Source organism: Schistocerca serialis, chromosome 3 (genome assembly GCF_023864345.2).
Source record: "Schistocerca serialis cubense isolate TAMUIC-IGC-003099 chromosome 3, iqSchSeri2.2, whole genome shotgun sequence".
Taxonomy (NCBI): Eukaryota; Metazoa; Arthropoda; class Insecta; order Orthoptera; family Acrididae; genus Schistocerca; species Schistocerca serialis.
This window is the reverse complement of record NC_064640.1, coordinates 322,283,744-322,298,008: the sequence shown is the minus strand read 5'-3', so window position 1 is coordinate 322,298,008 and position 14,265 is coordinate 322,283,744. Positions and strand designations below refer to the sequence as shown.

The 14,265-nt window shown below is 42.7% G+C and overlaps 1 protein-coding gene across 4 annotated transcripts in view; it reads right to left on the bottom strand.

Annotated features, from left to right (window-relative positions):
* Nucleotides 1–14,265, bottom strand: part of LOC126470135 (microtubule-associated serine/threonine-protein kinase 2) — a 268,713-nt gene that overhangs the window by 129,144 nt on the left and 125,304 nt on the right. For all 4 annotated transcript variants that reach the window (XM_050097751.1, XM_050097750.1, XM_050097749.1 and 1 more), the window contains exons 11-12: nucleotides 12,580–12,810; nucleotides 1,959–2,131 (exon numbers count right to left, since the gene is read on the bottom strand). In XM_050097751.1, coding sequence (XP_049953708.1) covers nucleotides 1,959–2,131; nucleotides 12,580–12,810 — 404 coding nt within the window. The remainder of the gene's footprint in view (nucleotides 1–1,958; nucleotides 2,132–12,579; nucleotides 12,811–14,265) is intronic.

Sequence of the window (14,265 nt, the reverse complement as noted above, 5' to 3'; positions counted from 1 at the left end):
ATCGAGAGGATACCAGATTCGATCCCACATCCGTTCTTTGATTCCCCCCTCCCCCCACCACCACCACTCGCTATTTCTATCACCTATGGCAATGTTTGTTAGTGAGCAAAGTGCTGAATTGTTTAAATTTAAGACTCAGAGTAAAAGTGAATCACGTGGCAGTTATTATAGCTTTAGCATTTGACTTGCACAAAACAATACAGCCGTAAGGGCATTGGATAAGGAGAATCAAATAGATGACACTATTTGTTACGAGAAGACTTTATGAAGAAACTCTAGTCCAAACAAAATGATGCTTAACAAACATTGAATAAAAACATTTACAAGATTGTAATAAATTCACAAGTGTCACTTTGGAAGCCTGAATTTCCTTTCATTTCTTTTGGTTGCAGTTCTATAATTCCTCAATCTACTTTCAGTGTTACCATTCCTATGTCATGATTTCCAAGAAACACTGTGCTTTTATTTTCTGCTTGTGCTTGAGGCACTGCAATCTTCTTTCATAAAATAGGTATTTCACATTGAAAAAAATTTCTCTTCTTGTTTTTTTTGGAATGCAATTCTGACACTGTAGATTCTCTAACAGAATCTTTGTTTGCAAGTTGCAAATCTGCCTGCAATTACAGGTGTTTTTGTTCAAAATCATTGTTCTACCAACTCAGCGTAACTACACTCTCCCATTGCTTCCATTTTCCTCCTCACCAATGAGCATAACAATATTTTCATTTAAAATTACACTTGTCCACTGATTTCTTGATGTTGTGAATGAACTGCAACCTTCAGAGTTATTTAAAAATGTACTAGAACAAGAAATGAACAAGAGCATAGCAAATAACATTAGAAACTACCTTTTACATAATCAACTTGGTTTCAAAAACTTTATCCAAGTTTATTAAAATGTATACAAACCAATGCATATATCCTCTTTGCTTCCAATGTGTCATACAGAATGCTGAAGATACTTGTGCTGATATTTTTCTCACCTTCCGCATGGTGTCACTCACTAGTGCACCAAGTTTCAGCACTCTGTGACATCAGTTAAGTGTAATACAAATATTAGATTGATAAACATTTTTCTACTAGTGGAACTGAAGAGGATAACTTCAAGATGAAAATCTGCATTGTCATCATAGGAGTTGAAACTAGGAATAAATTGTGGCTTGAGTTCTACCATTAGCTTCTGCTCATTTTCCTTAACAGTAAGCACAATGCAATTACCACTTTCAGTTTTATGCATCTCAACCTCGAAAAGGTCTGACACTAATGTTGCTCCTGTTTACACAATACATGTTGATACATAGAACTGAAAAGTAATAATTGTGAAGTGTGTCTTAAAATTATGCTCGGTCATGTGCAAATGCTTTCTTGGTACTTTCCTTAATATTGTCACAACACATTACTGAACATTTCTCGTCACGATTTGTCCCTGTGTTCTATAAATTAAAGTCAACAGCACCTTTTTTCATGCCCTTTTTTTTGGCCATAGTAACTTTATCAGCTTTTTGCCTTCTACTGTGTCTTTATACTGACCCAATATGATTTCCAGCAATGAATCTTTGGAGAGACATTTCAAGATTGCACATTTTCTCTGTAACACAACACCTTCGATAATAAATACTGTGTATCGATGATGTATGATTAATATCTGCAATTGAAGCACAATAGTCATGCCAATAGATGGTTTAGCAGTGCTGCCAAGTGTGTTTCACACTAATTTAGATAAACCTTGAACCTTCTTCAATGTATCCAAGTTCACTGTCATATGATAGAGGAAGTCCTGAACAAAGTTCTGTGTGACATCTAGCCAGTGATGATCATTCAAACAGTCCTTTATGTGATACTTTGGGAGACAAGGATTTATTATCATATCTTTTGTCTGGTTAATATCTTTAAAATTCCCAGGCTTTTTAAGTATAAAATAGTTAATTTTCATTAATACAGAATAAAAACATACTTACTTATCTGGCTTCAAATCTCTATGAACAATTCCATAACTGTGCAAATATTCAACAGCTAAAACAGTCTCTGCAAAGTAAAACCTTGCCATGTCTGGTGGGAGAGGTCCTATGTTTTTCACCAGTGTCGCACAATCTCCTCCTTCTACATACTCCATGACTATGCACAGATGTTTCTGCAAATACACTCGTGCATTCAGTTCATTATACATAAAAATGCATATATAAAACTATGACTTACAAATAGAGCACAGCATATGTTATGATAATTGTATCTGCATATTAAAATAATTTTGAAAATTTAAGCACCGAGATGATTTGGGGAAAAACGAAACCCAATTCTGGTCATGTTAAACTGATACTTACAATTCTACCATACTCATACAGAACTGACACATATTTGAATGCCTGTTCTTCTTTATAAATGGTTCAATGTGAAATCAGAAATGTAACCAAAGTACTGTGTAAAAGTTAAACTTTGGAAAATACTTATTTATCATTGTAAATATAGCAGGAAAGCTCTGGTAGAATGTAAATAATTTCCGAGCAAAGGAGGCCACTCACCGAACAGTGAAAGTGTTCAACATGCACACACAAAAGAGAAAGAAAGCTTTTGGAGTATATACTTTCCGGAGCTAGAATGCCTCCCCCACCATCTCATCCTCTGCTTTCCTCACCAGCAAACCAGCTGCCTCCCTCTGAGCTGCTGGTTACCCACCCCAACACCTCTTCCTGCCTCCAACCTCTACCCCACTCTACACATCCCATACAACCACCATCCCACCCAAACTACCTACGGAACTGCAATCTTGGCATAGTGCACAATATTAAATTTATCTCTGTATTAGTTGTGTTAAATATGACACAACATATATCTCTACACAATGTGGAACACTGCAACAGGGTTTTACAAAATGGCAAATCATGATACATGATGTAGCAGTTAAGAGTGGGTAGATTTGACAGATGTCTGGCCAACAATATTTACAGAAGTGTGTTGTGGCAAAATTAATTAGATTAGATTAGATTAGTACTTGTTCAACAGATCATGAATACAACACTTCGTAATGATGTGGAACGTGTCAGGTTAATAAAAGGTGTCTATACAAGATATTACATTACACAAAATATTTCATGACACTTAATATTTGTAATTTTTAATTTTTTTGTGGGTGTTGGGGAAATTACCCACTTACTATATCCAAAAATTCATCTAATGAGTAGAAGGAGTTGCCATTAAGAAATTCTTTTAATTTCCTTTTTAATGCTATATGGCTATCTGACAGACTTTTGATGCTATTAAGTAAGTGACCAGAGACTTTTGTGGCAGCATAATTTACCCCCTTCTGAGCCAAAGTAAGATTTAACATTGAGTAGTGAAGATCATCCTTTCTCCTAGTGTTGTAGCCATGTATACTGCTATTACTTTTGAATTCATTCAGATTGTTAATATCAAATTTCATAAGTATAGTGAGGCTACAGTGAAGATCTCTAGCTCTTTAATTAAGTGTCTGCAGGATGATCTAGGATGAGCTCCAGCAATTATTCTGATTACACGCTTTTGTGCAATGAACACACTTTTACTCAATGATGAGTTACCGAAGAATATGATGTCGTACGAAAGCAGAGAATGAAAATAAGCGTGGTAAGCTAAATTACTGAGATGCATATCGCCAAAATTTGCAATGACCCTAATAGCATAAGTAGCTGAACTCAAACATTTCAGCAGATCTTCAGTGTGTTTTTTCCAGTTCAACCCCTCATCAATGCATACACCTAGAAATTTTGAATATTCTACTTTAGCTACCGATTTCTGATTGAAGTCTATGTTTATTAATGGTTGGTTTGTGGGATTAAAGGGACCAGACTGCGATGGTCATCAGTCTCTTTTTCCAAAAAATGAAAACCACCCAAAGAGAATAAAAATGAACAGCAGGAAAGACATCAGACGACACAGGACAAGAAATACTCCGACAGAGATCAGACAAAACAAATTAAAATCACACAGGGTGTGACGGTGGTAGGCCAAAGGCCAGAATCAACACAAAACAATAAAATAAAACAGAAACACTCAGATTAAATGATAAAATCCCCCTGCCCGAATAAAACGCAAAACTAAGCCAGCCATAGCAGGGTCATCTGTTAAAAGGGCAGGGAGCGTGTCAGGCAGTGCGAACGTCTGCCTGAGCACAGCTAAAAGCGGACACTCCAATAAAATGTGGCCCACAGATAAAACGGAGCCGCAGCGACACAGAGGTGGGTCCTCACGGCACAATAAGTGGCCGTGCGTCAGCCGAGTGTGCCCAATGCGCAGCCGGCATAGGACAACAGACTCCTGGCAGGAGACCCGAATGGACGACTGCCACACAGTCGTCGTCGCCTTGATAGGGCGAAGTTTGTTGGGCATGGGCAGGTTACGCCATTCAGATTCCCATAAATCGAAAAGTTTTCGGCATAAGATTGCCCGCAAATCAGTCACCGAGAGGCCAATCTCCAGGGGTGGTTTACTGGTGGCCTCTTTCGCCAGGCGGTCAACATTTTCATTGCCGGGTATCCCAACATGACTGGGGTCCACACAAACACCACAGAGCGGCCGCAACGGGCAAGAGTATGCAGGGACTCCTGGATAGTCATCACCAGACGGGAACGAGGGAAACACTGGTTGAGAGCTCGTAAACCGCTCAGGGCATTGCTACAGATAACGAAGGACTCACCTGAGCAGGAGCAGATGTACACTAGGGCTCGAAAGATAGCAACCAGCTCAGCAGAGTAAACGCTGCAGCCAGCCGGCAAGGAACGTTGTTCGGAATGGACCCCTAGAGTTAGCGCATAACCGACATGACCAGCAACCAATGAGCCGTCAGTGTAAACAATGCCAGAGCCCTGATACGTGGCTAAGATGGAATAAAAGCGGCGGCGGACGGCCTCTGGAGGGACTGAGTCCCTCGGGCCCTGTGCCAGTTCCAGCTCAAGGCAAGGGTGAGGCACACACCATGGGGGTTCACGCAGAGGTGCCCAGAAAGGAGGCGGAAGAGGTAAAGCCCCAAGCCCAGAGAGAAGCTCTTTGATGCGGACCGCGATCGTACAACCTGACCGGGGCCGACGTGCAGGCAGATGGACGACCGATTGCAGGAACAGGAGACGATAGTTTGGATGCCCGGGCAAGCTAAAAACATGGGCAGCATAAGCGGCCAGTAAATTTTGGTGCCTTAACTGCAATGGAGGGACACCTGCCTCCGCAAGTATGCTGTCCACTGGGCTGGTCCGGAAAGCACCAGTGGCAAGGCGTATCCCGCTGTGGAGGATTGGGTCCAGCACCCGCAACACAGATGGGGATGCTGAGCCATAAGACAGGCTCCCATAATCCAGACAGGACTGGATTAACGCCTGGTAGAGTCGTAAAAGCGTAGATCGGTTGGCGCCCCAGCAGGTGTGGCTCAAGCATCGCAGAGCATTTAGATGCCGCCAACACGCCTGTTTAAGCTGCTGGATATGAGGCAGCTAAGTCAACCGGGCATCGAAAACCACCCCCAAAAACTTGTGCGAGTCCACCACTGCAAGTAGTTCGCCGTCAAGATAAAGCTGCAGCTCCGGGTGGACAGTACGTCGCCGGCAGAAATGCAGAACGCAGGTCTTGGCTGCCGAAAACTGGAACCCATGAGCTACAGCCCACGACTGCGCCTTACGGATAGCGCCCTGTAGCTGACATTCAGCAGCTGCAATGCCAACAGAGCTGTAGTAAAGGCAGAAGTCGTCAGCATACAAGGACGCTGAGACAGACATTCCCACCGCCGCAGCGAGTCCGTTAATGGCTATTAAAAACAGGCAGACACTCAAAACAGAACCCTGTGGCACACCGTTCTCCTGAGACGGGAGGAACTATGGGAGGCCGCGACTTGCACGCAGAAGGTACGACACGACAAAAAATTTCTGATAAAGATCGGCAGAGGGCCCCGAAGACCCCATCCATGAAGCGTAGAAAGGATGTGATGACACCATGTCGTATCGTACGCCTTCCACATGTCGAAAAAGACAGTGACCAGGTGCTGACGGCGGGCAAAGGCAGTACAGATGGCCGACTCCAGGCTCACCAGATTGTCGGCGGGCGGAGCGGCCTTTACGGAACCCACCCCGAGACGGAGCCAGAAGGCCCCGAGACTCCAGTACCCAAATCCAAGCGCCGGCTTACCATCCATTCAAGCAACTTGCAAAGAACGTTGGTGAGGCTAATGGGACGGTAGCTGTCCAACTCCAAAGGGTTCTTGTCCAGTTTCAGAATGGGGATACCAATACTTTCCCACCATTGCGATGGAAACTCACCCTCGACCCAAATACGGTTGTAAAGGTCGAGGAGCCGTTGCTGGCAGTCCACTGAAAGGTGTTTCAGCATCTGACAGTGGATGCCATCTGGCCCAGGAGCGGTATCAGGGCAAGCGGCTAGAGCACTGCGAAATTCCCACTCACTGAATGGAACATTGTACGATTCTGGATGGTGCGTGCGAAACGAAAGGCTCCGACGTTCCATCCGCTCTTTAATGGAGCGGAAGGCCAGGGGGTAATTCGCAGAAGCGGAACTCATAGCAAAATGCTCTGCCAAGCGGTTTGCAATGATGTTGGAGTCAGTACAAACTGCTCCATTCAGTGAGAGCGCAGGGACACTGACAGGGGTCCGATAGCCATAGATGCGTCGAATCTTGGCCCAGACCTGCGATGGAGTGACATGGAGGCCAATGTTGGACACATACCGCTCCCAGCACTCCTGCTTGCCTTGGCGGATAAGGAGGTGGGCTCGCGCACGCAGCCGTTTGAAGGCGATGAAGTCGCCCAGTAACAAGAAAGGTGGCGGCAATTGGGCTATCGGAGCAGCCAGGACATGCTGCGCGACAGCACCATCCGGTGGAAGGTAAAGACTGCAGACGGTAACAGTCTGTGGCGTCCACACCCGAACAGCGACAGCCTCTAAAGCTGTTTGTAGAGGTACAGACTCGCTGTGAAGTGAGTTAAGGACATAGATGCAGACGCCACCAGACACCCTATCATAAGCTGCCCGGTTCTTATAATAACCTCGATAGCGACAGAGGGCTGGGGTTCGCATTGCTGGAAACCAAGTTTCCTGAATAGCAATGCAGAAGAAAGGGTGAAGGCTGATAAGTTGTCGGAGCTCAGCTAGATGGTGGAAGAAACCGCTGCAGTTCCACTGGAGGATGGTATTATCCATGTCTGAGAAAGGCGTGACGGGACTTGGAAGGCAGATTACGCCGCTGGGTCACCTGCTGCCTCCAATTGAGCACCGGTGCTAGCGCTATCCATGGCATGTGAGGGACCGGCGAGATCGAGGTCCTCAGCGGACACCAGAATCTCCACCTCGTCCTCAGACGCAGAGCTTGTAGGAAGCGGTGGGACGGGTGCCATCACAATGTCGTTGGTCTTGGGGACTTTCTTCTTTTTCTGCTTGTCGCGCTGTGCCTTCGGTGGTTCAGGCTTCATGGGCTGACGTGAGGCCCTACGACCAGGGACTGGTGGTTGTTTCAGCCACTTGCAGGTATCCGCTTTTCCACTGGTCGGAACTTGCGAAGGGAGGTCCCCAAGGGATCCCTTCCTGGCAAGGGTAGCCAAAGAAGTCTTACACTTCTCCGGCTGGGAAGGGGGAGCTGATGTCCCCGATGGTTGGGAGGGTGTTGCTCCTGAAGAAGATGGAGCAGGAGCAACAGGGTGTGAAGTGCCCCCCACAATCAAGGGGGCTGTTGGATTCTGACCAATCATAGAACCAACCGTACGGGACGACACAGGAGATAGAAGAACCATCGTTGCAGCAGCTGCGTACGTTGACATCATTGGCACAGGATGGAGCCTCTCATATTTCCACCTAGCCTCAGAGTAGGTCAGGCGGTCCAGGGTTTTATATTCCATTATCTTCCGTTCTTTCTTTCTGGAAGATCCTACAGTCCGGTGAGCAGGGGGAATGGTGTTCTCCGCAGTTAACACAGATGGGAGGTGGAGCACATGGAGTATTGGGATGCGAAGGATGTCCACAATCTCAACATGTGATGCCGGAAGTACAGCGGGGTGACATGTGCCCAAACTTTCAGCATTTAAAACACTGCATTGGAGGAGGGATATATGGCTTCACATCACAGCGGTAAACCATCACCTTGACCTTTTCGGGTAAAACATCACCTTCGAAGGCCAAGATGAAGGCACCGGTGGCTACCTGATTATCCCTCGGACCCCAATGGACGCGCCGGACGAAGTGAACACCCCGTTGTTCGAGATTGGCGTGTAGTTCATCGTCAGACTGCAGTAGAAGATCCCTGTGGAATATAATACTCTGGACCATGTTTAAACTTTTATGGGGAGTGATGGTGACGGAAACATCCCCCAACTTGTCACAAGTGAGCAACCTCCGTGACTGGGCGGAGGATGCTGTTTTGATGAGAACCGACCCAGAGCGCATTTTGGACAAGCCCTCCACCTCCCCGAACTTGTCCTCTAAATGCTCCACAAAAAACTGAGGCTTGGTTGGCATAAAAGATTCACCATCAACCCGCGTACAGACAAGGTACCGGGGTGAATAATCTCGACTGCTGTCTTTAGCCGTGCGTTCCTCCCATGGAGTGGCCAGGGAGGGAAATGATCTTGGATTGAATTGCTTGCCATTGAGGTTAGACCTCGATCGCTTAGAGACTGCTGGTGGAGGCCCACCAGCGAGAGATGATGTACCACGCTTCATCGCGGGTCATCCGCCCTGATGCCACCCACTCCGATCAGGGGCTCTCCCCACGGGTGCCACCCAGCCACAGCAAAGACCACCTGGCAGGATGGGCTTTGGCGGGAGTCCCGATGCCCCAGAGGGATAGGCATCTACTCCTCGGCATACGTGGGGAGGTAGCAGCTCAGGCATCAGCAGTGCAAGCCCTGTGTAGTCAGGGGGCTACCACCAAGAGGGTACATGACGACCCCACCACAACGGACTGGCTACTGTGCTGGATGTCGGGTGTCAAATATCCATATGTGTCAGAAGGGCAAAGATGGAAGTTCATAATGGAGGGCATGTATGCTACCTGGAACACACAGCAGCTGATGTGGCCGGAAGCTCGGTGGAAGGCCAACTCCATGACACTATCGGTTGTGCCAGATCTTAGTGCTAGATGGATATAGAATGCACCACATTAGGCGTCCTTCCCCAAATGGTACGCACTAACAGAAAATTTTGAAATCTAGTGGTCAAACCCCTTAGGGGACCATCACATTAAGGCTGAAACATTTGAGACTCCTTTTAATCGCCTCTTACGACAGGCAGGAATACCGCGGGCCTATTCTTACCCCCAAACCCGCTGGGGGGCTATGTTTATTAATGGTGTCATTCCATTTACTGTGTGGAACTGTATGTACCGTGTTTTGTCAAAGTTTAATGAGAGCCCATTTGCAGAGAACCACCTAATGATTTTCTGAAAAACACTGTTTACAATTTCACCAGTTAATTCTTGTCTGTTGAGTGTGATAGCTATACTTGCATCAGCGGCAAGAAGTACCAGCTTTGCATCTTCGTGAATATAGAATGGCAAGTCATTAATATATATTAAGAACAGCAGAGGACCCAAGACTGAACCTTGTGGCACCCCATTCTTGATTGTTCCCCAGTTTGAGAAATCACCAGTTTTTTGCATATTATGAGAACTGAACTCTTCCAGTTAGGTATGATTTAAACCATTTGAGCACTGTCCCATTCATACCATAGTACTTGAGCTTATCTAGAAGTATCCCATGATGTACACAATCAAAAGCCTTTGAGAGATCACAAAAAATCCCAACGGATAACATCCAGTTACTCAGAGCATTTAATATTTCATTAGTGAAAGTATATATAGCATTTTCCGTTGAAAAACCTTTCTGGAAACCAAACTGGCATTTTGTTAAAACTTTATTTTTACAAAGGTGTGAAGCTACTCTACAATACATTACTTTTTCAAGAATTTTAGATAAGGCAGTCAGAAGAGAGATTGGGCAGTAGTTGTTGACATCAGACATAGCCCCCTTTTTATGCAGTGGTTTAACAATGGCATACTTCAGTCTATCTGAGAAAATACCCTGCTTCAGAGAGCTATTACATATGTGGCTAAGAATCCCACTTATCTCTTGGGAACAAGCTTTTTTTATCCTGCTGGAAATGCCATCAATTCCATGTGAGCTTTTATCCTTGAGAGAGTTTATTGTCTTCCTAATTCCAGAAGGAGAGGTGGGTGGAATTTCAATTGTATCAAATGGTGCAGGTAAGGCCTCTTCCATTAACTGCCTTGCTTCTTCTAATGAACATTTAGATACTATTTTCTCTACGACATTTAAAAAAGGATTATTCAAAATATTTTCGACTTCCAGCTAGTTGTTTGTCAAGTTTCCATTTGCTTTGATGGTAATGCCATCATCCTGTACTCTTGGTTGCCCTGTCTCCCTTGTAATAATATTCCAAATTGTTTTGATTTTGTTGTTATCAGAGGTATTAAAATCAGACATGATGCACATGTTTCTGGACTTTTTAATAACCTTTCTTAATGTAGCACAGTAGTTTTTATAATATTTGGCTGTTTCTGGGTCATTACTCTTTCTTGTTGTTAGATATAGTTCCCTTTTGTGGTTACAAGATATTTTTATTCCTTTAGTAAGCCAAGGTTTTTTGCAAGGTTTCTTATAATTAGATTTACCTACATTCTTGGGGAAACAGTTTTCAAATTCTCGTACAAGCGTATCATGAAATAAGTTATATTTTAAATTAGCATTGGGTTCCTTGTACACCTCATCCCAGTCTAACTGCTGAAGATTTTCTCTGAAATTTCTAATTGTTGAGTCATCAATTGAATGCACAATTTTGGAGGGTAGTTTTGAATTACTGAATGGAGCTATGTCATATACTGTAACAAGCTGAGCACCATGATCAGAAAGGCCATTCTTCGTCTATAAAAGTGTTATCTATCAATGTGCTGCTGTCCTTTACTACCTGAGTAGGAAAATTAATGACAGACGTCAAATTAAAAGAACAGAGCAATACTTCCAGATCATTCTTCCCATATCTTTCAGTGAATCAACACTGAAGTCCACACAAATAATAATTTGCTTTCCACTATCTGCAGACAGCACAACATGGGATCCAAGTTTTCCAGGAATAAATGAAAGTTTCCTGAAAAGGACCTATATACTGTTACAATTATAAAAGAGCCCTCCTTCAGTTTAAGTTCACAGGCACATGCTTCTATATGTTGCTCTAGACAAAACTTTTTTGTATCTAAGCTTTTTACACAGTGATAACTTTTGACATATATGGCAACTAATCCTCTCACCTAATTCTCTCTACTCATATGTGCAGTTAGTTTATAACCACTGATATTTACCTTTTCCATATCAGACACAATGTGATGCTCAGGCAGGCATAGCGTATCTATTACATTATCAAATTCAATGTCATCCAAACAAACAAGGAGCTCATCTAATTTATTCTTCAATCCCGGAATGTTTTGGTGAAGAATGGTAAAATTATTTTTTACTTTACTTTTGTGAGACTCTACTTTTTTTCTTTAATCCACCAATATTTTGGTTAAATATGGTAACATTATTATTTACTTTGAGATTTGGTGTTGGTGGTTGCGTGATTTTCTGGGGCTTTTATTCCCCCAGTATACACTTCAACCATCCTTTTGAATTAATAACAAAGCATATACAATTTATATGAAAATATTGTAGAAAACATCATCCTTCTCTGCAGCAATTTGTAATCAGACATTTTTTTGTACCAGTGTGATAATGTACCAGTTGTGAAGGCAATGATTATGCCATCACAGATTGATGGAAATCAAATGGACTTGCTGGACTGCTCAAACTTGACATAAATTTTCCTCAAAGAGTAATATTTACAAATGGAGGTTCCACACACAGGTTATTATGTAGATGTTATCTTAGCAACAATGACAAAAGTGAATGCCTGGACAATTCTAATCACAAAGTGTACTTCTAAGCTTAAAGAGTATTACACTATTCTCATTCCTATAACTTAAAAAAATTTACAAATGAAAGTAATATCAATGACAGTATTAAAAGAAGCTGATCTTTTTAGCCGCACTGGGATAAAAATACAGACTATCAGAAAAAAATGCAAGATTAGATTTGAAAACGAGCACAATATTTCACAAACACACCTAACACAAACAAAGAATTATTTAAATGGGTGGTATCTTTGGAAATCCGTCCACCCTACTGCCTACTAACTGTGTGTTTACACATCTGTATTCCACCCAATATAACACTCAATACATATACAGATTCTGCCTCACCATAAAAATGTATGTGATGTATCTGAGGCGGAAAGGAAAATGGGGGGGGGGGGGGGGGGCATCACTAACACTGATTGAATTTCACATTTATCATCCCATTTAATGCAGAAAATTTTCACTTAATACACACTTTAATAATAAGTGATAATTTTTCTGATATCATGAACTCAATTGTAAGTGATATCCTACTTACACTTTCAAAAACTAGCACAAACCCTACTGGTGCAAAATATATGATGCAATACACATATCAACTTAATTTCAGTAGATAAAATAAGGAAGCTTCTTTATGATAAAAAACTTACCTTTGTTTCAAAGCTGCAATACATGCTCACTACAAATGGATTATCAGTAAAACTCATGATATCACGCTCAGCAAATACTTGATCAACCTGGTTTCTTAGCACAAGATTGTTTTTTGTTATTTTCTTCATTGCAAATCTCATACGTGTTTCCTTCGAGCGAACAAGGTAAACGGCACCATATGCTCCATTCGAAATTAACTTCACTATTTCAAAGTCATCCTCAGATGGCACCTACAATGAAAATACCTTTAACTTTAACAATTCACAGCAATTCGTAACACGAGAATCTGTTATACCTGTTATTAACATTACAGGGTAGTCCTGAAAATCATCACAAAACCTGCCATGACTAAGAGTGTTAATTACATAAAAATTTGCCGAGTCAACATATATATGAAATTAATACTTTCTCATATAACACTGGGCATTCTGGATTTCATTTCCATTACTGCTCATATGTATCACATCTGTTAAAAACTAAATAAATAAATGTAACATGACAGTGCACAAATTTCTGACAACTGAATAATATCAGGAATATCTCTCTCTCTCTCTCTCTCTCTCACTCCCCTCCCCCCCCCCCCCCCCAAATCTGTGCGGGCACAGGTGTGTGTGTGTGTGTGTGTGTGTGTGTGTGTGTGTGTGTGTGTGTGTGTGTGTGTGTGTTAGTCAAACAGCTTGAAACTTAATCACAGAATGAATCACCCAATGCAGTAAAACCTAAACACACAGTTCCACAGAATGAATTTATCTTCAAATGTAGAGGATATGTGAATTGTAGAGACCAAATATGCTAGATTATTGCATGACATCAGCTTCAAGGATGGTTACCTCAAGCAGCAATCTAACAGTAACGGAATGCAAATAAAACTCTCTTATTCAATGCAGCTCTCTGTATGATACGGGTCAATAAAAATGGTAATGGAATGCTGTTCCACACCCACTTCCACCCCTGTCCCCATGCCCCATACTTTTTATAGCTAGGTTCTATGGGAGATGTCTGAGAAAAAAACTATGTCTCCAACGAACATCTCAAATATGCTCTGCAGGATTTCTCTGATTACAGCATATAATTCATTATCAACCATTGGAGGGGCTTTCTAATCTAAAAAACGTGCATGCCACAAATTCATGCCTGATCTATTTAGGGGTCCTACAATTCTCTGCCAGACAGCTGAGGTCAAGAAATCCATATCCAATAATGTCACCTACAATAATGTCACCTAATTGTCTGAGTATCTGGATTCCATTTGACCTGAAAACCAAGATTGGTCCCAAGTACAATGATGCAAATAGTGAGTTGTGTTTCCAATCGGTGTGCGAGTCTGTCTGTGTTTACCAATTCAAGTACCCATCTAACACCTGGTTGGCTACAGTGGGTCAAACTGCATGCGAGTATGATGCGAAGGCTGAGGTTTAGCCTGTCTCAACTTTGCTCAGAACTTGTCTGAAGTACTGGGTACAGCCCAACATTTCATTTAGCTTTGCAGTGCGGCATTTTACAGTCAGCACAACTTTCTTCAGTTTGGCGGAATCGTGGTGTCAGTGTTGTCTACCATTTGCTATTTGTTCATTGTATAAAAATAAGTTATCAGGTCCAATGGCTGTTTGCAGAAAATGAGACAGTCTAGTATTCTACCATCACAAGTTTTAAAAATGAATAGGAATGACTGAAGAGCAGGATAA